The 27,293-nt window shown below is 39.6% G+C and overlaps 1 protein-coding gene across 1 annotated transcript; it reads left to right on the forward strand.

Annotated features, from left to right (window-relative positions):
* Positions 1-31: 31 nt before the first annotated feature.
* On the forward strand, positions 32-26,081 carry BAG4 (BAG cochaperone 4). Its single transcript, XM_047717099.1, has 5 exons — positions 32-358; positions 17,828-17,935; positions 23,258-23,512; positions 24,076-24,330; positions 25,064-26,081. The coding sequence occupies exons 1-5, from the start codon at positions 89-91 to the stop codon at positions 25,547-25,549; spliced, it is 1,374 nt and encodes a 457-aa protein (XP_047573055.1). The 5' UTR covers positions 32-88; the 3' UTR covers positions 25,550-26,081.
* The last annotated feature ends 1,212 nt before the right edge of the window (positions 26,082-27,293 follow it).

The following is a 27,293-nucleotide window of genomic DNA, read 5'->3' on the forward strand; positions in this document are numbered from 1 at the left end:
CCCTGCTGTCCAGTTCCTTTCCTTGGCTGGCGCCTGCGCTGAGAGCTGGTCGTGGGGGGGCGGGAAGCGCTACGGGGCAGTAGAGCCCATGTCGGCCTTGAGGCGCTCGGGCTACGGCCCCAGTGACGGTCCTTCGTATGGCCGCTTCTACGGGCCGGGAGGTGGAGATGTGCCCATGCACCCACCTCCGCCCTTGTATCCTCCTCGCCCCGAACCTCCCCAGCCTCCCATTTCCTGGCGGGTGCGCGGGGGCGGCCCTGCTGAGACCACCTGGCCGGGAGAAGGCGCAGGAGGCGATGGCTACTATGCCTCTGCGGGCGCCTGGTCAGAAACGGGTCGAGCTGGAGGAAACCACCAGGTAAGCTTTGCGCTGTCTATCCCGGGGGGTTCCGATAAGGGGAGTGTTTGGAGGGTGAGGGCCATGGGGATTGATAAACCTCCAGAGTTCGTAATGGATCGGGTTTCACATTTGTTTTCCTTATGCGGGGTTGGAGAGACGGACTGGATTTGTGGCTGGAGGGGATATGCTTGTGTTCTCTTCGTGTCTTCTTTTCTGCTTCGACCCTAATAAATGGGTCTGTTACTATTAAAAAAGGAAGAAAGATCCTGCGCTGACTTGCTAAGCTAAGTAGCAAGCTGCGGAATCTCTCGCCTTGGATTGAGGTTGGGCTGGAGTGACCCGGCCAAGCTTTTTGAGCTCTAACAATTTATCCTGCGTGGCTCATATGGCCGGCTCTCCCCGAGAAGGGAGGTGGCTGCAGCCCCCGCTGTCACTCAGCAACCCCTCCCTACGGGAAGGAACCGAGAAGGAAGAGGAGGGATCGGGCATTTAGCCCTTTGCCCCTAATGCTCTGCCCAGGATTGAATCACCAATGCTCACCTTTACTTGGATTGTTAAATTACGTTGCGGCTGCAACGTAATTGTCATTACAGCCTCCCTATTTTATGATTTAATAGTTGGCTCTGAGAGGTTAACTCACTTGGTCAGCAGAGATACCCCTGGCTTTTTGAAGGTCCACTTTTATTGCCACTTCGTTTTTTAGGAAAGACCTACATTAGTGTCTGTTTTTGCTAACTGAAAGAAATCTGAAGAGGAGTTTTTCTTTTAGTAAAAAGGTGAAAAGCGAAATTAGCTTCAGCGTTTGCTTTGCAGCAAGCAGTTGTAGAGGCGGTGCGCAACTGGGCAGTGAGAGTGGCGCCGCCACGCTCCTTCCCTGGGTACTGCGCTCAGCATCTCAGCATCACAGTGCTTTGAACTGTGTCTGTGAGCCTCGGCGCTTTATTTCTATTTATTTTGTGCATCCATTGGCAAGATATGTCCTAAGGTAGCAGAAAAGTCTAAGGAAGATTATTTTGGAGGCCTGGGAATGCTAAAACATTTCACATGAAAATTAATGGTAATTGCTTTTTTCCTTTTATGCCATTTTGGCTTACAAAAGATTTCATAGGGGAATGTTTTGCTTTCAGATAGCAGGGGAAACCTGTACACTTGGACTTATAACATTTTATTTCTTGACTTCCTGCCAGAACTGTACTTTTCTTTTGTTAATTCAATGTTCCGAGTAGTGAATTATTATACAATCGAAGTGGGGGCGGCATACCTCTCTTTCCGTTCAGCAATTTTAATATCCTCATGGGTTGAAAATGTAGTAGGGAGATACCCATGTACATTGCTGGTGGGGATGTAAAATGGTTCAGTGCTTTGGAAGATAGTTTGGCAGTACCTTAGAACGTTACACACACACAAACACACACACAAATATAACCCTTCTTCATAATTAATCTCTAACTACATGTAATATACTAGCTCTGTGTTGAGTTAGTATATTACTCAGCAAGTTTGCTTTTAGATATATACCCAAGAGAACCAAAACATGTCTACATAAAAACTTGCATGTTTTTATGAACAAGCATGTTCATGGCAACATTGTTCAAAGTAGCCAAAAAAGTGGAAATAACCCAAATGGCCATCAGTTGATGAATAGATAAAATATGGTACATTGATGCAATGAAATTATTTAGCTGTAGGAAGGAAATGAAGTATTGAAACATTCTACAAAATGGATGAACCTTGAAAACATCATGCTACATGAACAAAGATAGAAAGATCCCATACTGTATGAGTCCATTTATGTGAAATGTCCAGAATAGTGGTTGCCAGGGGCTGGGGGACTGGGGACTTTGAGATGATGGTAAAGTGTATGGGGTTTGTTTTTGGGGTGATGAGAATATTCTGGAATTAGATAGTGATGATGATTGCACAACTTTGAATGTACTGAAAACCTTTGAATTGTACACTTTAAAGGGGTGGTTTTGGGGCACCTGGGTTGCTCAGTCAGTTAGGTGTCTGACTCTTGATTTCAGCTCAGGTTCTGTTCTCAGGATCCTGAGATCGAGCCCTACCTCAGACTCTGCTCTCAGTGTGGAGTCTGCATGTCCCTCTCCCTCTGCTCCTCCCCCTGCTCGCATTCTCGTCTCTCTCTTTCAAATGAATAAATAAAAATAAAATCTAAAAAAAAAAAGGGATGGGTTTTATGCTAGGATAGTCTTTTAAACTATCTTTAAACATATCTTTTAAACAATTATATGAGAAACAACATGTATTGAGAGATTAATTGTGAAGAAGGGTTATATTTGTGTGTGTAAATCTGGAATAACTGGGCTGTGGAACTTTTATTCCATGGTAGATTAGAGTGACAAAATGCTTGGCCTATAAGTAGGCAAACTATACCAAAGATCAATGGGAGGGAAAGAGGAAAGGAATGATATACTGATGTCTTCTACTTGGACTTGCAGTATTCTTAAAACAAGAGTGTGTTTTCTGGGCAAGATTAGAGAAGTTAAGTTTTTAGACTCCTGTAGGGTGTTGTAAGATATGGTTAGAGTATAGGTGTGCACATTGTGTGGGTGGGTGGTGGTGCTCGAGTAGGAGTGATTGGAGATAAAGCTGGAATGTGTTACGAGCATTTGTAAACCATTTCAAGATTTTATCTTTCAGGTTAGTGTTTCTGAAACTTGAAAAGTATAGGATGGCAATTTCTTATGCAGCAATAGAAAATTAATATTTATTAATTATATTTATTGCATGTCATAAATTGCATTTATTGCATGCATAAAATTAATGCATGTCACAAATGTGTTTTCCAAATTCATTGTCTTCTAGCTTCATATGGTTTTGACATAATAGATTTGACATTTTTATATAATCAAATGTGTCAAACTAAAAAAAAAAAAAAGCATAGGAGATTTTTAGAACCTTACTACCCAAAAAGTGTGGTCCTTGGACCAGAAACTTCAGTGTGCCCTGGAAGTTGTTTGAAATGCAGAATCTCTCCTGCTCAGACTTAATGCTTCAGTTGAGTAAGATCCCAGGTGACTCATCTGCATGTTCATGTTTGAGAAACTCTGCTCTGTAGAACTGAATCGATTAAGGTGAAATTGCTCTGAACCACTACGAAGACTTAACTCTATGTTAACATATTTAAACATGGCAGGGGAAGAAAATGGAAATCTAACTCTCCCTGTTTTCTTTCTTTTCTTACCCTGTTAGCTATATTCACAGCACCGTACTTTGGTCCCTCAATTAGCAGCATCTGCATCACTTAGGAGCTTGTTGGAAACCATGTGTCTCAGGCCCTGTTCCTGCCCTCCAAAATCAGAATGTATATTTTAACAAGATTTAACAGTGCATGTTTAACAAGATCTCTAAGTGATCTACATGTTAACCACAAAAGTGCAAATAATAGCCGGCAGGGATCATTGGGGGCCATCTTGGATGATTACAGTGGGAAGGACTGGGGAAAAAGAGAGCTCAGTTATGCTCAGAATAGTTCAGAAGAGAGGTAAAGGCAAGCATTTGAACAATGTCTGAATATATACAGGTTTTTTTCAACATTTTACTATAAAAATTTTCAAGCATATAGAACAGTTGAAAGAACTACACAGTGAATACCTGTGTAGCTACCACCTAAATTGTGTAATTAGCATTTATTATATTTGCTTCATCACATCTATCTTACTTTTTTTTTTTACATCTTTTTTAAGTTAAATTTTTTTTTTACATTAATCTGTATACCCAACGTGGGGCTGAAACTCACAACACCAAGATCAAGAAGTCACATGCTCTTCCAACTGAACCAGCCATACACCCTTATCTGTCTTACTTTCTGAATGCATTTCAAAACAAGCTGCTTAGATTTGAAAGACATTTTTAAAGGTATATATCAGTTGGAAGTGAGGGAAGCCAGAGAAACATAAGGTGATTCTGAGGTTTTAGTATTTCCTAGGAATAAATGTTTCATAATAATAAAAAGGAAGAGGAACAGGTTTTTATGGGAAGATGTAATTTAGTTTTGTACCAGAAGAACTAGTGATTGGTGAATAGAGGAACTTAAAAAGATAGAAATACTTGGTAAGGATTTATATACTACCTTTATTTCATTTCTGTTAGAAGGCAGTTACTCACTGTGGTCACTATGTGCCAAGCTCTGGATGGAAAGTATGTGATTGATTAGAGAGAAGTTTGTGATTTTTCTCTTTTTGTTTTTTGATGCCAGATTTTAGTCTGTGGTATCTGGGAGTTGTCGTCTATAGGAACAAAACAAGAGATTGAGGTCAGATGGGTGATGGGAGATGGAGATAGTGATTTGAGAGTCATCAAATATAAGTGTATGTGAATTATCAAACTGGGTAATGTTCCCACAGGAGATCTTTGAGAGTCTATCAGAGGTGACAAAGAAAGAGGATTCAGAAGGAGACAATAAGAGAGAATACTTGGAAAGATAGTAGGGAAATCAGGAAAGTCATGCAATACAAACCAACCAAGGACACAGTTATTTTGAGCGTAAGTGATACAAGAACTGAAAAGACGCTGTTGGATTTGGCAGTTGAAAGGGTCTTGTTGATTTTCGTTTTGGGAGTTTAAAATAGTGGGAGGTTTGGGTGCCAAGACAACCAGTATAAACCATACTTCCAGAAGTTAGTAAATGAGAAATTGGTTACTTGACTGTGAACCAGGATTGGGGGAAGAATTTTTTGGATTAGATGATTTGAATATGTTTGTAAGCAGAAGAGAGTAAGAAGAAAGATGGGAACAAAATGATGGAATGTCACTTGTGGAGAGAGGGACGAAGTGAGGAAGAGCTGGCAAACCTTTTTCCAAGTTAGAGCTGGGGGAATCATTTTGGAGGTGGAGGGGAGGGACATTGAAGGAGTTTATAACTTTTTTTTTTTTTTTTAAGATTTTTTTAAAATTTATTTGACAGACAGATCACAAGTAGGCAGAGAGGCAGGCAGAGAGAGACAGGAGGAGGAGGCAGGCTCCCTGCTGAGCAGAGAGCCCGATGCGGGACTCGATCCCAGGACCCTGAGATCATGACCTGAGCCGAAGGCAGAGGCTTTAACCACTGAGCCACCCGGGCGCCCAGGAGTTTATAATTCTTGGTGTCCTTGGCAAAGTAGGAGGCTAGGTCATCTGAGAGGAGAGGAAGTGGAATAGCGTAAACTGGGAACTTGATATGATAAATGTTTGAAACTAGTGCTGGGGGAAGTGGGAAATTGTAAAGAAGCATGGGAAAGACCCAAATGAGACTGAAAATAAAAACTTGGGCTGGGGGCACTTGGGTGACTCAGTGGGTTAAGCCTCTGCCTTCAGCTCAGGTCATTATCTTAGGGTCCTGGGATCGATCCCCGAATCGGGGTCTCTGCTCAGCAGGGAGCCTGCTTCCCCCTCTCTCTCTCTGCCTGCCTCTCTGCCTACTTGTGATCTCTCTCTCTGTCAAATAAATAAGATCTTTAAAAAAACAAAACAAAACAAAAAACTTGGGCTGATGGCCAACCTAGGACATAAAGTGCTTTTGTAGTGATTTGGGCATTATAGATAAAAATAATTTTTAATGTATTTTTCTAATATTTTTTGTCTAATTCTTATGAACAAGGTAAACAAATTTGTAAATGGAATTTAGTAGCAGCACTAGTCAGATTCCTCTGCTGTTAGATTTATTTGGGTTAGGGTTATTCTTTGGAGTTATGTTCTTGAGTTACTTTGTAAATTTAATCATGTATGTACTTCCACAAAACTAGTTCTAAGGTATATATGAGAGAAGTTGACTCTAGCCTTCATTTGAGATTTAGGTATTTCTTCTCAAAAAGGAAGTAGATGAATTTGTTATCTTCTTGCATAATTTTGATCAAATTTCCAGTGCAACAAGAACTTAAATTCACATTAATTACTCCTTCTTGTGAAAACCTTTTCTCATCTTTGTCTGCTTTACATCATCTTTTAGCACCTTTGTCTAGTTTCAGACAACAAATAAAAAGTTTGGAAAGAGTTCAGCACGTGATAACATTGGCAACTTGGTTTATAAAACAGATTCGACTTCAGATAGCTTCCTGTGAAACCAAATGCTGTTTCATAGAATTATGTCATTCATGTTAGGAGAGCCTTGAGCTGTAGACTTTCATTATACTGGGGATATTTTTAGATTTGTTCCATTTTGTCCAAAGGAGAGGAAAAAAAGAATCGAAGACAATCTTTTTGTTAAGACTTAATAAAATTAATAATTACTGCCACTTCATTGAAGACATTCTCCCACCCAAGTACTAAGCAGTCCCAGCCCTGCTTACCTTCTGAGATCAGACGAGATCTGGCGTGTTCAGGGTGGTATGGCTGTAGACAACAATCTGTTTTTCATTTTTAAAAATTATGATATATTACATTCTATAAATTGTATCTTTTTAAAGGTATAGTTCTCTGAGTTTTGACAAATGCATATAGTCATTAACCACTACCATAATCAAGGTATAGATAATGACCCATCTTTTAAAAAAAAGATTCCTAGGATAAGATGGAAGATACCATTTTCATTCATTTCTAAACCCTATTAAAATTACAGAAAAGTAACTGTCATTTGTTGTTTAAAGTATCATCTCATTTGCATAATGTGTATATATGTATGTATACACATATAAATTGTATTCTGTATTTTGAATGAGTTTCAATCAGTAACAGTCCTTTTTATTGCTTAAATGATTTCATATAATGTGAATGGGCGTTCCTTCTTGGCTTCTGAATCCTTTTGACATAACCCATTGATTTTTGACAGCTTCCTTGATTTCTGGTACAAGATGTGCCAGGCTTATTTTGTGTATATTCTGTCCCAGACATATAATCACCCATTCCTTTAAGAAAACCTTTTTTTTTTTTTTTTAATGGAAGATTATATTTAGAAGCATATGTCAGGATCCAGACAGGAAAACAGAGCCTATTCTAGTTCTTTTAAAAGAGAGATTCGGGGGTACCTGGGAGGCTCAGTCAGTTAAGCATCTGACTCTTGATTTTAGCTCAGGTCATGATCTCAGGGTCCTGGGATCGAACACACATCAAGCTCTGTGCTCAATGGGGAGCCTGCTTCTCCCCCACCCCCCACCCCCCGCCCCGCCAAAATAAATAAATAAATCCCTTAAAAAATAAATAAAAGAGAGAATTTGTTTTAGGAAATTAGTGAAATGAACATTGGAGATCTCAAAAGGCATAAAGAGAAAGTGGAAGTACCACAGAAAGAGGATAACTAGGAAACATCTATAGTTCCTAGGGCTGGGAAGTAAAGAGAAGAGGTTGGGCTATTAAAACCTGCAAACTTGGGAGAATGGCCTGGTGGAGCTTGAACCGAGGAGAAAGTGCTTTCTAGCTGGCACAGGTCTCTCTGAGGGAATTCCAGAAAACCAGAAGAATCTGGTGATTGCCACTAACTGCCACCCCCAGGTTGAAGGGTGTTGTTAGGCTGACAATGACAGAAACAGCAAATAAGCAAACTGGAAGGAGTCTGGTCCTTCTCTCCTCCTCTAACCTAGTGCCTCCGATTGGCAGAACTGAAGAGTAAGCAAGCCTCAAAGGAGAAATGTTTGGACTGCCAATCCTGCATGACAGAGCCAGTTATGAAATGCTGTGTTTAGAGTTGAGAGATAGTAGTTTCATAAGTCATAGAGAAGTTAAATTTGAGTGCTAGATATACTGATTGAGGTTGTGTTACCACTGCTTCTAGACCTTTCAATGGACAGTTAATGAAATAGGTTTTTTAAATTAAAAACATTTTCTTAAGATTTTACTTTTAAGTAATTTCTACTCAGTTTGGGGCTTGAGCTTACAACCCCGAGATCAAGAGTTGCATGCTTGGGTGGCTTAGTAGTTAGGCATCTCCCTTTGGCTCAGGTCATGATCCCAGGGTCCTGGGATCGAGCCCCACATTGGGCTCCCCGCTCTGCGGGAAGCCTGCTTCTCCCTTTCCCCCACCCCCTGCTTGTGTTCCCTCTCTCGCTGTGTCTCTCTCTGTCAAATAAATAAATAAAATCTTAAAAAAAAAAAAGTTGCATGCTCTGCTGACTGAGCCAGCCAGGTGCCCTGAAATAGGTTTTTGTTTGTTTGTTTGTTTGTTTGTTTGTTTTCAGATAGAAAAAGAAATGAGTTCATATTTATATTAATTCAAATTTAACATTACAGATTATTTTTACTTCTTTGTATTTATTACTTTTCTCTTGTATAGAATATCTTGGTTACTAACAGTGTTAGGATAATTACAAATACTTGCACAATCCTACAATAATATATACAACAAGGCCAAAATAATGCCAGATTCTAGTTCTGGCATGACAGCATAAGGAGCTCTGTGGACCCAGTCCCCAGTGAAACTGGTGAAAATTATTTTTAAAAAACAACCAGTTGAAGTCTCTGTAAATGGTTTTAGGGTATATAGCAAATTAATAAATATTTATTCTATAAAGTTACTCAAACTCAGTGAGAACAGTGAGAGTCTGTGCCAAGACCTGCTCCATTTCTCCCTTCTCTCAGAGCAGTGAGACAAACTCCATTCCAGACTGCTGTAGCCAAGAAAACAGGGCTCCCTCTTCTCCCAGCTCCCAGTCAGAGGGTTATCATCCTGGGAGAGGCAGCACATCAACATTTCTCATCTTGCCCCCAGCTATTGTTGATGAGATCAAATTCCAGGCAAGAGTGGTTAAGTAATGCTGGTTCCCTTCTCTGCCCGGTACCTACTTGGGAATGGAGGCTTTACTTTGGGCAGGGCACTGTGGAGAATACTAGAGTTCTGATCACCCTTACTCCCGCTTATAAGGCAAGCTGAGAAGCCCTGAGGCTACTGCCCTTTCCTCCACAGGTGCTCAGCTCTTAGAGCAGGCTGTATCTTAGAGAAGTATACTATTGTCCCCAACACAGCTGCAGAGGGTGGCTCAGACATTTTATCTGGAGGCAGAAGCAGGTGGTAAAACATGTAGCTCCTGATCTTTTCCCAAAGGAGTTGTCTTTATTTGCAACAGAGTGTGGTGTGGAGAAGTTGAAGCCTAAGGATGTTCTCAAACTGTGGCGATTGTTGTGAAAGGCAACTGGGAGGAGATTACTATTCATTAGACATCTGGTCTAAACTGTAGACCGCCTAGTTTGCTAGAGAAAGCCAGGGAAAGAGATAGCTGGGAGAAGCCCTTTGGGGCTAGAACAATTCTTAAACACTGCCTTTGAGACCTGTCTCTTTCCAAATTTTGGTTGGGTCAGTTTGTGGAACAATTTTTATCCCAGGGTGTGGAGCTTTAACAGCTAGGTGTGGTGAAGGAAAGAAATACACACACATACATACACTCATTAAAGAAATTAAAATGTTACCGTAGAAAGTGTCCACCTAAGGCAAAAGAAAGCGGTAAAAGGAGAATAGAGGAACAAAAACAGATAAGAGATAAAGAAAACAAAAAGATCCAACTATATGCTGTTGTGAGATAATAGAAAAAATATACATATTGGTCTCTGTCCTGGGCTTCAGGCACATAGCTCCTGAAACCCTTGTAAATTCTGAATGAAAATAGCACTAGGAGTATTTTTGTTCTAATATTTGGTCTGTGACCACAGTTCCTGACACGGGGCTCCTAAACCCATTGGAATTTCCTGGGTGATAGAACTATTTTTTGTTCTAATGAGGTATCTCTGGGTGTTCTCTTGGGTGGCTCCTGGATGGGGCTGGTCACCAGAAAGGCCAGCCCATGATTAGATGTTTGGAGTTTTCAGTCTTGGTCCTCATTTTCCAGAGAAGGATTTTCCATAAAAAATCCAAACACAGTGGGGTTCAGAGAGCTTCCAGTTTGGCGAACATATCCACGTTCTGGAAGGGTGGTGTACCTTGACTCAATGGGGACAGAAGCTTCTGCACTTGGGGTTCTCCCAGACCTTGCCTGCCCTATGTATCTCTTTCATCTGGCTGTTCATCTATATCTTTTATCATATCCTTTAATAAACTGGTAATCGTAAATATTTCCCTGAGCTGTGTGAGATGTACTAGCAAATAATCAAGGGGAAAGAGGCATGGAACCCTACGCTTTGCAGCCTAGTGAGACATAAATTGTGGGTAACCTGGAGACCACGGGAACTGTTCCTTGCAGTTGGTGTCTGAAGTGGTGGGGGCACTCTCATGGGACTGAGCCACTAACTTGTGGGATCTGATGCTATTTACAAGTAGATAGTTTAATTGTAGGACAGCCAGCTGGTGTTGCAGAATTGCTTGGCATGGGGAAAAAAATCTCACATCTGGTATCAGAAGTGTTGTGAATGTGGTAATAGCAGGGGAGTAAAGGAAAAACATAGGAGCAGTAGGTTTTTCTTTCTCAGCTGTCTGTGGGAGATACACTTCAGATTTAAAGACACAAATGGCTTAATAAAAAGAGGAAAAAGAAATATGCAAACAGTAACTAGAAGAAAACTGTAGTGGCTATACAGTATCCAACAAGTAAACTTTAAAACAAAAGGTGTTACTTTGGATAAAGTGGGACATGATAAAAAGGGCGATCTATTAGGAAGATGTAATAACTATAAAAATATCTACCTAATAATAAAATACCAAAATAAATTAAGGAAAAACTTAAATAAAAGGAGAAAATAGACAGTTCAATAATAATAAAGACTTCAATACTTCATTTTCAGTAGTGGGTAGAACAACTAGGTGTAAGATCAACAAGGAAAGAGAATATGTGAATAACCCTGTGAACCAATTAGACCTAACAGACATCTACAGAACACTCCACCCAACAATAGACTCTACATTCTTCTCAAGTACCCATGGAACAGTCTCAAGATAAACCATATGCTAGCTATAAAACATTAATATGCAAAGACAGAAATAATACAAAGTATGTTCTCCAACCATAATGTAAAGACATTGGATTTTAATAGCAGGAAAGACCTTGGGAAACTCACGTCTATGTGGAATTAAATAAAACACTCTTTTAATATTTTATAAAGATTTTATTTTTAAGTAATCTCTATATGCAACATGGGGCTCAAACTTACAACCCCAAGATCCAGAGTTGCACACTCTGCCAACGAAGCCAGTCAGGTGTCCTTTTAATAAAACACTCCTAAATAACCAGCAGGTCAAAGAAGAAATCAAGGGGTGCCTGGATGGCTCAGTGGGTTAAAACCTCTGCTTTTGGCTCGGGTCATGATCCCAGCGTCCTGGGATCGAGTCTCCCACATCAGGCTCTCTGCTCAGCAGGGAGCCTGCTTCCTCCTCTCTGCCTGTTTCTCTGCCTACTTGTGATCTCTGTCTGTCAAATAAATAAATAAAATCTTTTTTTTAAAAAAGAAGGAATCAAAAGGGAAACTAAAAAATACTTTGAGATAAAGGAAAATGAAGATAGAGTATGCCGAAACTCTTAAGATATAGCTAGTACTGCTTGGAAGGAAACTTATAGCTATAAATGCCTATATTAAGAAAGAATAATGATTTCAGGGCCCCCGGGGAGCTCAGTTGGTTAAGTGCCTGACCCTTAGTTTTGACTCATGATCTCAGGGTGGTGAGATTGAGCCCCACTCATGTGGGCTCAGTGTGGAGTCTGCTAGTCCTTCTCCCTCTGCTCCCCCCACCCCAATAAAGAAATAAAATCTTAAAAAAAAAAAAAAAGAATAATGATTTCAAATCCATAGCCTAAGCTTCCATCTTCACACTGAAAAAAGAAGAGCAAAGGAAAACTCAAGCAAGCAGAAGGGAGGAAATAGTAAAAATAAGAGTGGTGGGGCACCTGGCTGGCATCTGGAAGGGTAGAAATTAATGTAGGAGAGAACAGAAAAACAGTAGAGGAAATCAATGCAGGGAAAGGCTGGTTCTTTGAAAAGATCAACACAATTGAAGACTCTTTAGCTAGATGGACTCTGGAGAAAAGAGGGAGCAATTACTAGAATCAGAAATGAAAGAGGGAACATTACTATGGATCTTACAGAAATAAGATCATAATGGAATACTGTGGATGATTATATGCTAATAAATTAGATAACTTAGGAGAAGTTGGACAGATTTCTAGAAAGATACAAAATACCAAAACTAACTCAAGAAAGAAATAGGAGATCTGAATAGACCTATAACAAATAAAGAAATCGAATTGGTAATAAACAAAACAAAACCAAAACTACCCACAAAGAAAGTCTGAGCGCAGGTGGGCTACTGAATTCTACCAAACATTTAAAGAACTGATACACCAATTCTTCACAAATACTTCTTAAAAAAAAAAAAAAGGTTTTATTTATTCATTTGACAGAAAGCACAAAGAAGGGGAGCAGCGGAGGGAGAAGGAGAGGCAGGCGCTCTGCGCAGAGCCCAATGTGGGGCTTGATCCCAGGACTCTGGGATCATTACCTGAGCTGAAGGCAGACACCCAACTGACTAAGCCACCCAGCCATCCCTTTTTTTTTTTTTTAAGATTTTTATTTATTTGTCAGAGAGAGGCCAGAAGCATAGAGAGCTGCAGGCAGAACAGGCAGAGCAGGCAGAGGGAGAAGCAGGCTCCCTGCTGATCAAGGAGCCCGATGTGGGATTCAATCCCAGCACCCTGGGATCATGACCTGGGCCGAAGGCAGATGCCTAACCCACTGAGCCAGCCACCCGGGCGTTTCCCTTCCCCACCACGTTTTTTTTTTTTTAGTAGGATTTTATTTTTATTTGTTTGAGAGAGATAGATAGAAGGTGAGAGACCATGAGCAGGGAAGAGAGGGAGAAGCAGACTCCCTGCTGAGCAGGAAACTGATGCCAGACTTGATCCCAGAACTCTGGGATCATGATATGAGCTATTGGCAGATGCTTAACCGACTGAGCCACCCAGGTGCCCCTAGAGTAGCCTTTTTTTTTTTTTTTTTTTTTAAAGATTTTATTTATTTATTTGACAGAGAGAGATCACAAGCAGGCAGAGAGGCAGGCAGAGAGAGAGGAGGAAGCAGTTTCCCTGCTGAGCAGAGAGCCCGATGCGGGGCTCGATCCCAGGACCCTGAGATCATGACCTGAGCCGAAGGCAGCGGCTTAACCCACTGAGCCACCCAGGCGCCCCTTTTTTTTTTTTTTTAAGATTTTATTTATTTATTTGAGAGAGAGCACAGAGGGAGCATGAGAGGGAGAAGCAGCCTCCACGCTGAGCGGAGAGACTGATGTGGGGCTTGATCTCAGGGCTTTGACACCAATACCTGGGCTGAAGGCAGACACTTAACCTACTGAGCCATCCAGGTGCCCCACAAGTATTTCCAAGAAATAGAGAACAGTTCTAAACTCATTCTGTGAAGCCATTTATTACCCTGATACCAAAACCAGACAAAGGCCTCACAAAAAAAGAAAATGGGCCAATATCTCTCATGAATATGGATGCACATGTCCTCAAAACAAAAACAAAAACAAAAAAAAGTAAACTAAATCCAGCAACATATAAAAAGAATTGTATACCATGATCAAGTGGGATTGATCCCAAGAATGCAAAGTTGGTTTAACATCTAAAAATCAATGTAATATACCATATAAGTCAAAAAATAAAACCTCTATGATTATTTCAGTAGATGTAGAAAAAGCATTTGACAAAATCCAATACTCTTTCTTTTTTTTTTTTTTTAAGATTTTATTTATTTATTTGACAGACAGAGATCACAAGTAGGTAGAGAGGCAGGCAGAGAGAGAGGAAGGGAAGCAGGCTCCCTGCTGAGCAGAGAGCCCGATGCAGGACTCGATCCCAGGACCCTGAGATCATGACCTGAGCCGAAGGCAGCGGCTTAACCCACTGAGCCACCCAGGCGCCCTCCAATACTCTTTCTTGATAAAAATCACTCTAGGAATGCAAGGAAATTTCTCCAATCTGATAAAGGGCATCTATAAAACACGCACAGCCAGCCACATATTTATGTAAGACCGGATGCTTTTCCCTAAGTTCAGGAAAAAGACCAGGATATCTTCCCTTGCCACTACTAGTCAACATTGTCTGGAAGTTCTTGCTAGGGCAATTGTGCAAGAAAAAGACATATGTAACCTATGTCTATATGGAATAGAATTGAGAGTCCAGAAATAAATTCATGTGTCTGTGGTCAAGTGATTTTTGGCAAAGATGCCAAGACCATATAATAAAGGGACAGAATAGTCTACAGCACAAAATACAATACCATGACAACTAGATAGCCATATACAATCGATAAAGTTGAACTCTCACACCATATGTAAGAGCTCAAAACGGCTCATAGACATAAATTGAAGAGCTAAAACTATGAAACTCTTAGAAGAAACAAGGAGTATATCTTCATTACTTTGGATTTGGCAGTGGTTATGTTACGTTTTTAGGGATTTAAAAATATTATTTCTCTAATTATGCAAAATATTTACAAGGCATATTTAAGGGAAGTCTACCTTGAGTCCCTGTCTCACAATGTTGTTTTTAACTTTTTTTTTTTTTTAAGATTTTATTTATTTATTTGAGAAAGAGTGAGAGAGCACAAGCAGGGGAAGCTGCAGGCAAAGGGAGAGGGAGAAGCAGGCTTCCTGCTGAGCAAGGAGAATGATGTGGGGCTCCATCCCAGGACCATAGGATCATGACCTGAGCCAAAGGCAGATGCTTAACCAACTGAGCCACCCAAGCACCCCATTTTTTAATTTTTTAAAAAAGAACTTTTTATATTATAAACTTTTAATTATATGTAAAAGTAGGGAGACTAGTATAATAAAACTCCCAGATAACTATCACTCACCTTCAGCAATTACTGGGTAGGTTATTGTTAATCTTATTGATTTATATGGTAGTATTTAAATATTTATTTAGGAGAGTCTTAAGGGCAGGTTTGTGTTGTAATGGGGATTATCTACTTGTCTAGGAGAAGTAGAGAAAAGATTGTAAGTTCAGGAATGAAATTCTTTAGAAGGTAAGAGGTCATGTTGTCCACAGCTATTTGGAGGGATTGGTCATTATTTAATAGGGCCAAAGGCACTTCATGCTTTCTGGGAAGACAATGGCAAATAGGGTGCCTTTGATTTAGTAAGTTGGAAGATGGAGTTTCTGTCTGATTGCTTCTCCTCTTTTTTTTTTCCCCCTAAGTGAAATATGTGATAAAGTTGTCAGTTGAAAAATGAGGGGTAGACTAAAAGAATATTGGAGATCTGGGGGTAGGGGTAAGAGTGAAATAGTTGTTCTGGAGAGTGAGAGGACCATCCATCCTAAGGAAGTGTTACAGTTGCTAGGCAGTGCTGTGTCTACTTGAGATTTGTGGTCTCTAATTGAGAAAGAAACCAGAGGGCTCTAGTGTTTCTCTCCACCAGTATTTAGAGGAAGTGCAGATGGGAAGTCAGTGGGCAGTTGGGTTTAAATTGGGTTGGGTTTTTGCAGGGTGAGTGAATTGGAGGGAAGCAGTGGCAAGGGATTAGGTGTTGGAAAACTGAGTTAAGGAAGGAAGTGAGAACATGGATGGGGTGAGGGATAGTAGGGTGAAGAAGTAGTGAAAATGTGGAGTACCAAGGAGAGTCAGTCAGTAACAGAGAACAGAAACCGGGGTAGTTCTAGGAGATTTAGGTATTCATTCACTACTGCTGGGGTGAGTCAGCTCTTCATTTTTCATGTCTTCAACTCTTGTCTTTTCATTTCTACTACTCAAGATTCAGATTCTTGGTAGGGAGAAATCAGTTAGTCAAATGTTTACCCTTTAACCAGGGAAAGGAAGGGAGGTCATTAACTGGGGGCATCTACCTGCTTGAGAAATTTAATGAAGATCTGAAGTTCGCCTGTAAAATTTTTTAAAACTTACTATTCTTTAGTTTCTATATTATGTAAATGAGATGTTACTTGCCCAACTTGTATAATATTATATGGAATAATTATGTGCTTTGAAAATAAAGCAGTATGAAACTGATAAGTAGTCCAGTTAAGCTAAGATGGTGATAATTAAACTCTCAGTGATTACAACTGCCAATGAATTTCTTTAGGAAACAGTTTGAAAGTTGCCTCCTTAGCGCAGTAGGCAGCGCGTCAGTCTCATAATCTGAAGGTCCTGAGGAAACAGTTTGAAGGTTTTGTTTAAGCTTAAAACTAAAACTAAAAGTTCAAAGCAAAATAACTTACAGGATAACAAATGTATACATTAAACTAGACTCTAAAAAGTTTTGAGTAGGGGCACCTGGGTGGCTCAGTCATTAAGCGTCTGCCTTCTGCTCAGGTCATGATCCCAGGGTCCTGGGATCAAGTCCCGCATCCGGCTCCCTGCTCAGCAGGAAGCCTGCTTCTCCCTCTTCCACTCTCCCTGCTTGTATTCCCTCTCTCACTGTCTCTCTCTCTCTGTGTCAAATAAATAAAAAACCTTAAAAAAAAAAGTTTTGAGTTGATCTAGTCTCTTGGAGTTTATTGGCTTATTGCAAATCATTGCATCAACTCTTGAGTTGGAGTGCAAACCTGTAGAGATTAGCGTTATAGCTAGATTTTCTTCTTGGAGTGGTAATTGTTCTTTATCAACTCCTGATACTTGGGTTAGTTGTAGGCTGCCAGCAGAAACATAGCCATAAACAGAAAGTAAAGGAATATGAAAAAACTAGTGTGACATGGGGCACCTGAATGGCTTAGTCGCTTGAGCAGCTGACTGCTTTTGGCTCAGGTCATGATCCCAGGGTCCTGGGATTGAGCCCAGTGTTGGGCTCCCTGCTCAGTGGGGAGCCTGCTTCTCCCTTTCCCTTTGTCTCCTGGCTCATGCTCTCACTCTCTATCTCAAATAAATAAATAAAATCTTAAAAAAAAAACCCAAAACTAGTGTGACAGGCAAAAGCATATTGGAGATTTATGAGTTTGAAGTAAAGTTTAGTAGTGATATTTTCAAGCTCCCAAGTTGTTGAGATAGGCAAGTATTGCTCTTAACAGTGGCAAAGAACTATAATCTTGTTGCACGAATTAAATTGGTAGTGATGGGGTTGGTGATTGGAGAGAGATAAAGAAATCCAGGTATCGGGGCACCTGGGTGGTGCAGTGGGTTAAGCCTATGCCTTTTTGGCTCAGGTCAGGATCAAGCCCCGCATCGGGCTCTCTGCTCGGCGGGGAACCTGCTTCCCCCCACCCTCCCTGCCTGCCTCTCTGCCTATTTGTGATCTCTCTCTCTCTGTCAAATAAATAAATAAAATCTTTAAAAAAAAAAAGAACGTTGTTTGTGTTTCTAAGTATATTCTACTGTATCTCCTTTAAAAAAAAAAAAGAAAGAAATCCAGGTATCTGGTTTTGCTAATTATGTTGGCATAGTAGAATTTTATATGTCATTTGGTATCATGATGCATAAGAACAGGCTTTTAGTACATAGTCAATAATTGCTTTTTTCTAGGGCATGTGATTTACCATATAGTATTTCTGGGTCAATTTGTTAATGAGAATTTAATAATGAGTGATTTTTATAGTAGGGTTCTATTGCTTTTTGTCTCTTGCTTTTTTTTTTTTTTTTAATAATTATAACTGCCTCTATCAACTTTTCTTTATGATACAAGAAATTATTAAAAGTGATTTTTTTCCCCCTTAGGACCAACCACCGTATTCTAGCTACAATTCTAACTATTGGAATTCTCCTGCACGACCTAGGGCTCCATACCCAAGTACATATCCTGTAAGACCGGAAATGCAAGGCCAGGTATGATAAAATTGACAGACTTCCTGAATTTTTTCTTTAAAGATTTAATTTGTTTTAGAGAGAGAGCAAGCACAAGCAGGGGGAGGAGTAGAAGGGAAGGGAGAGGGAGGGAGAAAGATTCTCAAGTAGGCTCAGGGTTGAGCTCAGAGCCTGACCTGGGGCTCGATCTCAGGACCCTGAGATCATGATCTGAGCTGAAACCAAGAGTTGGGCATTCAATCTACTGAGTCACCCAGGTGCCCCCTGAATTTTTTCTTAATGTATTGATTTATTTTCAATAATCTGTGAAAGATTATTTCAATAATCTGTGAGAATCTCTGAGGAGATTTCATAGTAGCAGTGTGTGGAGTTTTTTTATTTAATAGACTCTCTTAATGTTTTTGGCTCAGAAGTAAGGAAATATCTAGGCAAATATATCTATAGCAAAGGTAGCTTGAGGAATAATAGATTATTTCTTAGGACCTGGAAACAATAAGCATACAATGTACTTACGTTTTTAAGTTTGACCTTTTTTTTGGAAATATAATTGACATGTAACATTATATTAGTTTCAGGTATATAATGTAATGATTTGATATTTGTATATATTGTGAGATCATAATTAAGTCTATTTAATATCTGTCACCACATATAGTTACGATTTTTTTCTTCTGATGAGAACTTTTATGATTTATCTTGTTAGGAACTTTCAAATATGCAATACAGTATTAACTATAGTCACTATGCTGTATATTACATCCTCTTGACTTACTTATTTTATAGCTAGAAGTTTGTACCTTTTGACCTCCTTCACCCATTTGTACCCCTAGCCCTGCCTCTAGCAACCATTAGTGTATTCTCTGAATGTAGGATTTTTTTTTAAGATTCCACACGTAAGTGAGATTGTATGAGATTTGTCTTTCTCTGTCTTGACTTATTTCCCTCTATGTTGTCGCAACTGCAAGAATTGGTTTTTTTATGGTTGAATAATAGTAAATTGTTTATGTATACACAACATTTTATTTATTCATCTATCGATAGGCACTTAGGTTGCTTCCATGTCTTGGCTATTGTAAATAATGGTGCAGTGAACATGGGGATGCAGATGGATACCTTTTCGAGTTAGCGTTTTTGTTTTCTTTGGACGTATTTTAAGTAGTCGCATTGCTGGATCATTCTGTTTTTAATTTTTTGAGGAACCTCCAAACTGTTTTCTTTCCATAGTGGCTGTACCAATTTACATTACCACTAGCAATGCAGAAGGGATTTTCTTCATATCCTCACCAACACTTGTTATTTCTTGTCTTTTCGATATGAGCCATCTTTACAAGTATGCGGTGATATCTTGATGTGGTTTGACTTATATTTCCCTGATGATAAGTGTTGTTGAGCACCTTTCATGTATCTGTTGGCTATCTGTATGTCTTTGGAAAAGTGTCTATTCAGGTTGTCTGCCTATGTTCTAGTAAGATTGTTTTTTTTTTTTGTTTTTTTTTTTTTTTGCTATTGAGTTTTTTGAGTTCTTTATATATTTTAGATACTAGCTCCTTATCAAATATAGGATTTGAAAATATTTTCTTCCATTTAGTAGGTTGCCTTTTCATTCTGTTGGTGGTTTCTTTTGCTGTACAGAAGTTTTTAGTTTGATGTAGTTTTCCTTGTTATTTTTATTTTTGTTCCTTTCCTTTTAGTGTCAAATAAATGTACTCTTACGACAAATACTTAATTTTAAATACTACAAGTATACTGAAACAGTACAGAAAATTTGTCTTTTTATCCACTACCTAGCTTTGTCAGTTTTTCAGTTTGCTATATTTGTTTCAGATTTTTTTTTTTTTTTTGAGATTTTATTTATTTCTTTGACAGAGAGACACAGTGAGAGAAGGAACACAAGCAGGGGGAGTGGGAGAGGGAGAAGCAGGCTTCTCCCTGAGCTGGGAGCCCGACAAGGAGCTTGATCCCAGGACCCTGGGATCATGACCTGAGCTAAAGGCAGGTGATTAAGTAACTGAGCCACCAAAGGACCTGTTGTTTCAGATTTTTAAAAATAAGCAAAAAAAAAAAAACAGTTGAAGCCACATATAACACTTCTTTTATATTAATTTTCTCCTATGTGTTTTTATGCTGGTACTCCTTGTATGTGCATTTACATAATATTATTTACCATGTTTTTAAACTTGGTATGAGTGGTTTCATACTAGCATTCTCCTGCAGCTTGCTTTTTTACTCAACATTGTTTTTCACTTTTTTGTTGTATACATTTGAGGCAAGAACTTCCCTGGGGTATGGAATTTTGGGGTTTTTGTATGTATGCTTATTAAATATAGCCAAATTATTTTTCCACAATACCATTGTGGAAGTGAGGAATGTTTACAAAGTGACCCATAATCTGGCAACCTTAGTAAGGCAATAATTGTCAGAATTGCATATTTTCTTCCATTTTTTTCTGTCTAGAGTCTGTATTTCTATATGCAAATAATTTTTTTATTGTTTTTTTTTAAAGATTTTATTTTTAAGTGATCTCTTCACCCCATTTGGGGTGCCAGCTCACAACCCCAAGATCAAGAGTCGCACACTCTTCTGACTGAGCCAGCCAGGTGCCCCTGAAAATAATTTTTAAGAACATGATTGTAGTATATTCACATTTTTAAAAAAGTAAACTTTTGGGGTGCCTGGGTGGCTCAGTGGGTTAAAGCCTCTGCCTTGGGCTCGGATCAAGGTCTCAGGGTCCTGGATCGAGCCCCACATCAGGCTCTCCACTCAGCGGGGAGCATGCTTTCCCCTTCTTTCTCTGCCTGCCTCTCTGCCTATTTGTGATCTCTGTCAAATAAATAAATAAAATCTTTAAAAAAAAATAAACTTTTTACCCAATGTGGGGCTTGAACTTACAACCCTACGATCAACAGTCACATGCTCCACTGACTGAGCCAGCCAGGCGCCCCTGTAGTATATACAATTTTAAAGCAGCTACATTTAAAGCAGCTTTCAAAGATCTTGAATTTTATATACAGGTCAGAATTCTCTGTAAACTCATGTTCTCTGCAGAATTAAATTTTCAGATCACCATAAAGTTTACTAATGTAATTCTCCTGATAGTTTTCAGGTAGTCAAATACTATATTCAAATTCTGTTCTAATTTTCTGGTGGTATGGAGCCTGAAATGATGAAAATAAGTTTCTTGATGGGGCTGAGTAATTAATTCATTAAAAAAATCATGTTCCCGGGGTGCCTGGGTGGCTCAGTGGGTTAAAGCCTCTGCTTTTGGCTCAGGTCATGATCCCAGGGTCCTGGGATCGAGCCCCTCATCGGGCTCTCTGCTCTGTGGAGAGCCTGCTTCCTCCTCTCTCTCCCTGCCTGCCTCTCTTGCCTACTTGTAACCTCTGTCTGTCAAATAAATAAAATCCTTAAAAAAAAAAATCATGTTCCCTTTTTTCGCATTAATTTGGTGATACATTCCTTTAAGACTGATTTTGGGGGCGCCTGGGTGGCTCAGTGGGTTAAAGCCTCTGCCTTCAGCTCAGGTCATGATCCCAGGGTCCTGGGATCGAGCCCCACATCGGGCTCTCTGCTCAATGGCGAGCCTGCTTCCCCTTCTCTCTCTGCCTGCCTCTCTGCCTACTTGTGATTTCTCTCTCTGTCAAATAAATAAAGAAAATCTTTAAAAAAAAAAAAAAAAAAAAAAAAAAAAAGACTGATTTTGAACTAGAGGAGTTTATTAAAGTTAGAGCAAGCTTTACTTATGTGCTTAAAGAAAACATAAAAACAGTTGATTTTTCATAATGATTCTGGGTACTTGAACTTTTGGATAAGGTTGATAGGAGATTGTGGAATGCAAAATAAAGAAAAAAAAACATGTCACCGTGTAACACAAACTTCCATTTTACTTGTGTCATTTGCATTCCTGTGACTGAAATTGAGAAGCAGGCATTGTTATTAATGTGATATGCTTGTGGTTTGGCCATATTTCATAAAATTCATCCTTTAAATGTACAGTTCCGTTGTTTTTAGTCTATTCACAAGGTTGTGCAGCTATCATCACTGTCTATTCCAGAACATTTTCATCACCCCAATTAGAAACTATATACCTATCACACCATTTTTCTTTGCCCCTAGCCCCTGGCAACCTTTAATATACTTATTATCTCTACGGATTTGCCTATTCTGGTCATGCCACATAAAATCATATAATATTTGAAATCTATGACTGGCTTCTTTCTTGAAGCATAATGTTCATCCATATTGTGGCAACGTATTGATATTTCATTCCTTTCTGCGGCCAGAGACTATCTATTCTGTGGATCTACCACATTTATTTTAGCCATTCATCAGTTGATCGAAATTTGAGGGTTCCCCCCCACTTTTTGGCTGTTATGAATAATGCTGTTATAAACATTTGTGTGCTCATTTTTATGCAGACATAAGTTTTTTCAGATCTCTTCGTTATATATGTAGGAGTAGAGATGCTGGGTCATATGGTAGCTCTGCTGTGTTTAACAATTTGAGGAACTGGCAAAGTTCTCACAGAGAACTGAAGTGTTTTTTTTTTTTAAGATTTTTATTTATTTGAAAGAGAGCAAGGGAGAGACAGAGCACAAGCATGGGGAGGGACGGAGGGTGAGAGAGAAGCAGGCTCCCTGCTTGGCAGGGAGCCTGATGTGGGGCTTGATCCTAGGACCCTGGGATCATGACCTGAGCTGAAGGCAGAGGCTTAGCCAACTGAGCCACCCAGGCCCCCTAAAAACTGAAGATAGCATTCTGAATTGAGAAACCATGACACAAAAAGCCATTGGTCAGAACCTTTGACACTTTTTTCATTTAATTTGAAGGGGAACTGAGTTGTAAAGTACAGCCTCTTAAGAACTGTGGTCAGGAATTTCAGTGAGACAAAAATTGGGGTAGTTCTCTAAATAGAGATACAGCATGAGGAAGCAACCTATGGGTGATCATAGATTTAGCAATTTCAAAAATGAGTATTAGAGAAATTCGAGTTGATATCAACTGCTTATAATTTTGAACTCTTGGAGTACTTACTTGGTGAGACTTTCCATGTTTTTCATGAGAAGCATAACAACAGGGAGAGTGGCAGGCAGAGGGAGAGGGAGAAACAGACTCCCTGCTGAGCAGGGAGCCCGATGGGGGCTCCATCCCAGGACCCTGGGATCATAACCTGAGCCAAAGGCAGATGCTCAACTGGCCGAGCCACCCAGATGTCCCAGGAGTTCACATTTTCATTAGTTACTGATCTTTTTCCTTCCCAAAGTTTTCAAAATTGCATATTAAGTCAGGGCATTTCAGTTCTTCTATTCAGTCATCTTTTTTCCTATCAATTCTGCTTTTTAACAGAGTTTGAATTCTTATACAAATGGAGTATATGGCTCACCATACCCCCCCGGTCCTGCACCAAATACTGCCTCATACTCTGGGGCTTATTACACACCGGCATATACTCAGACCAGTTACTCCCCGGAGGTTCCAAGCACTTACCGTTCACCTGGCAATAGCCCGGCACCAGTCTCTCGTTGGCTGTATCCTCAGCAGGACTGCCAGACTGAAGCAGCCCCTCTCAGGGGGCAGGTTCCAGGATATCCTGCTTCACAGGTGAGCAGTTTTCTGTTGGGTTTTTATTTTTAATATTCTGTGAGTGAGGGGCACCTGGGTGGCTCAGTTGGTTAAGTGTCCGACTCTTGGTCATGAGTTCGAGCCCTGCATTGGGCTCCACACCAAGTGTGGTGAAAAAAAAAAAATTTTTTTTTTTTTTTTTGGAAAAAAATTCTGTGAGTGATACCCATATTTATTTTTCTCTCTGCTTTAAGGGGAGTTCTAATACATCTTTATTTATGCTTCCTTATAGCATATGGGTCCACTTAGTTGTAATGTCATGGGACAGACTTTATGCTGTGCTTTAACCTTTGAATTTTAAGCTTTCTCTTTATGAGTTTGATGGTCACTAAATCTGCCCCATGTATCTTTGGAACCAAGTTTTTTGGGGGGTTGGAGAAGTGACTACAACTGATTAGAAATGCTACAACTTAGCTTAGTAGCAGCTACAGTATACTTGGTTAAGCAGAGAGGAGGCATCGAAGTCTGTTTATACTAGAATATTTTCATTACTTTTAAGTGTTTTTGGCAGTGACCAGCATATTTCCTTCCTCTCAATCTAGAACCCTGGAATGACCCTGCCTCATTATCCTTATGGGGATGGTAATCGTAGCCTTCCACAACCAGGACCAACTGTACGGCCACAGGAGGACTCATGGGCTTCTCCTGGTACTTATGGAATGGGAACCCGTTACCCCTGGCCTTCAGCTGCTCCCTCAGCACCACCTGGGAATCTCTATATGAGTGAGAGTCCTTCACCATGGCCTAGCAACAGCTCTCCACAGTCACCTCCTTCACCATCACCCCATCAGCCCAAGGTAGGAGACCTTCTAAACATTCTTTTGACATTTGGGTAATTGAGAGAACACAGCATGGAAATTTTCCACACTGGTGTGTGTTAAATGGGGACTAATTGCAAAACGTTGGTGATTAATACCTATAACTTTATGTAGCCCAGTTTCTTCTTTCCTTTTAATAAACTTTATTTTTTAGAGCAGTTTTAGGTTCACCTCTTTTTTGTAAAAGCCAGAAAAATGCTCATTTATTGTTTGTTGTACTGTTAGCTGAAATTAAACAAAATAAAAAAATGTATTTTATTACCTCAATCTGTAGACAGAAGACGATACCAATGTGAAATTGTATAAACCATAGACTTGAACATCATTTGCCTGTGGCTAGGTTCCATTTTAAAATCTCTCTTATGGTTTTAACTCTTTAGGGGAAAAACGATCTAACTCCTCCTTATTAAGTCACTGTGGATTGTGAGGTGGGAAGGATAGATTATGAGGTATTCATAATGATGGGTGCTTCAGGGTAGATTCCAGCCATTGCACTTAGGAATGCTCTGCCTTTTACTGGACAGCGCACTCCTTTTATCTTTATAGGGTTGTGTTTTTTTCTCAAATGATTTAAGAGGGGGGTCCAGTTTTATTAGTGGGGAATCTTTTCATGTACCTTCATGGTCAGGTGAAAGATGTGGGCTAACAAATCTGATGTTGATGGATTCCCATTAAAACAGCTCTTTTCCCCTCTTTGCTCTCCCACTCCAAGGATTCCTCATACCCCTATAGCCAATCAGATCAAGGCATGAACCGGCACAACTTTCCTTGCAATGTCCATCAGTATGAGTCCTCGGGAACAATGAACAATGATAATTCAGATCTTTTGGATTCCCAAGTCCAGTATAGTGCTGAGCCTCAGCGGTATGGTAATGCCGTCAGTGAACACCCCGGCAATCAAGATGAAAGTGATAATCTTCCTGAAGAGTGTTTATCTTCAGATGAAGGTACTCCACCAAGTATTAAAAAAATTATACATGTGCTGGAGAAGGTCCAATATCTTGAGCAAGAAGTAGAAGAGTTTGTAGGGAAAAAGACAGACAAAGCATACTGGCTTCTGGAAGAAATGCTAACCAAGGAACTTTTGGAACTGGATTCAGTTGAAACTGGTGGCCAGGACTCTGTCCGGCAGGCCAGGAAAGAGGCTGTTTGTAAAATCCAGGCCATACTGGAAAAACTGGAAAAAAAAGGATTATGAAGGATTTAGAACAAAGGGGAAGCCTGTTACTAACTTGACCAAAGAACTCTTGATTTTGGTTAAAACCCTCTTTTTGAAATGATTGTTGGTGACAAGAAGCAATACATTCCAACTTTCCTTTGATTAAAACTTGAAAAACTGGTAAAGGACTTGAAAGAACATTTTAGTTATGAGTTGTTTTCAGTTTTCAGACCAATGAATGTAATAGGAAACTGTGGAGTTACCATTATTGCCAAGTAGACTCACTCCTTAAGAAATTTGTGGATATCTACAAGCTGCTTCTTATCAGCAGGAGGGAAACATGCTTTATGTAACAGGCTTATCAAAAATCTACCAGATGAGACTGGATATAATCTGAGGCCAACAGGCTCTGTTTTTTTTTTTAACCACCTGGATTACTTGTCACATTTTTGTACATTGTGACTGCTTTCAGCATACACTTCATGTGTAAATTACAGCTTGGGACTTTAGCCTTCTTGGACTTCTGTTTTGTTTTGTTATTTGCAGTTCACAAATATAGTATTATTCTCTACTTCTTGGTACGTTTTGTAGTAATATGTTTAATTATTCAAGAGACTATATTGACAGCCAGATAGTATGGCAGTTCTGAATGAATTTATATCTTTTCACCACTTGAACATATTGCTGTGTGTAGTGAGTTCTTGAGGTAAATTGTTTCTTTTTTTGTATAGATCGTTAAGGTGGAGTTTTACCACTTCTACTTTTCATGTTAATAGTGGAAGGCGAATTGGGAGATGGCAAGGGCAAAGGAATGAAATGCTTATGGCCATTTTCTTTTTTGCTTTTTTATTGTTTTTGGATAAAAATCCACCTTTATCTCGAAATTTCCTTCCCCCACCCCTTAATTATCTTTTCACTGCTGCTGCTTCCATGTAAAGCATTACGATAGATACAGATGAAAAATTAAAGCCACAGTGAGAAGAAATAACTGCAAAAGTAATAAATGTGACGATTTGGAAATGTGCTTCTCTATCTAAAATAATTAGCTTCACCATCAAGACCCCTACGAGCAGACTTCAGCTCAGTTTATATTCAGAAACAATGAGGGTAATAAAGGATTCATGCTCAGGGAATGAAAATCAGCCATAGAGTGGGAAATTTTCTTCTTTTAAAGGTAGATTTGATGTTTACCTTTATTTCCCTAGGATAAATTGTTTTATAAAAAAGATATTTATTACCATTAATAATGGTCATTTCAGAGCCAGATTTAAGAAACGGATATTGAAAGGGTCTTTGGTGGGCTTGCTTGGGTAGCTCTTTGCTGTGGTGTGGAAGAGATGAGGTAAATGACTTGCTTTTTCTATCTAAGTGAGTTCTAGTATACAGTATCTGTTATTGGGAAAACAGCTGTTTCTTAATAAGATGTCCAAGTGATAACTGTTTTTTCTAGACTGTCTGGCCTATTAGTGATAATAAATCTGTCAGCTATCTCCTTTTTTTTTTTTTTTTTGGTTCAGTAGGCACCATGTCCAGCATGGAAGCCCAAGGTGGAGCTTGAGCTTCCAACCCTGAGATCAAGACCTGAGCTAAAATCCAGGAGTCGGCTGCCCAACCAGCCGAGCCACCCAAGGCACCCCCATCCCCTCTCCTTTTAAACAAAACCAGACAAACACATGATGAGAAAAAATGGAGTAAAAATATTGGCTGGGTCTTATGGGTGGGATGAGTGACTTTATGAGATAATATGGTGACAGTTTTATTCTAAGATTTTTATTTTTGGCCT

This window comes from Lutra lutra, chromosome 2, assembly GCF_902655055.1.
Source record: "Lutra lutra chromosome 2, mLutLut1.2, whole genome shotgun sequence".
NCBI lineage: Eukaryota > Metazoa > Chordata > Mammalia > Carnivora > Mustelidae > Lutra > Lutra lutra.

Coding starts and splice junctions, on each gene's coding strand:
- BAG4 (XM_047717099.1), top strand. CDS start 89: ATGTCGGCCTTGAGGCGCTCGGGCTACGGCCCCAGTGACGGTCCTTCG. Junction 17,936..23,257: donor GACCGGAAATGCAAGGCCAG/GTATGATAAAAT, acceptor GCTTTTTAACAG/AGTTTGAATTCTTATACAAA. Junction 23,513..24,075: donor CAGGATATCCTGCTTCACAG/GTGAGCAGTTTT, acceptor CTCTCAATCTAG/AACCCTGGAATGACCCTGCC.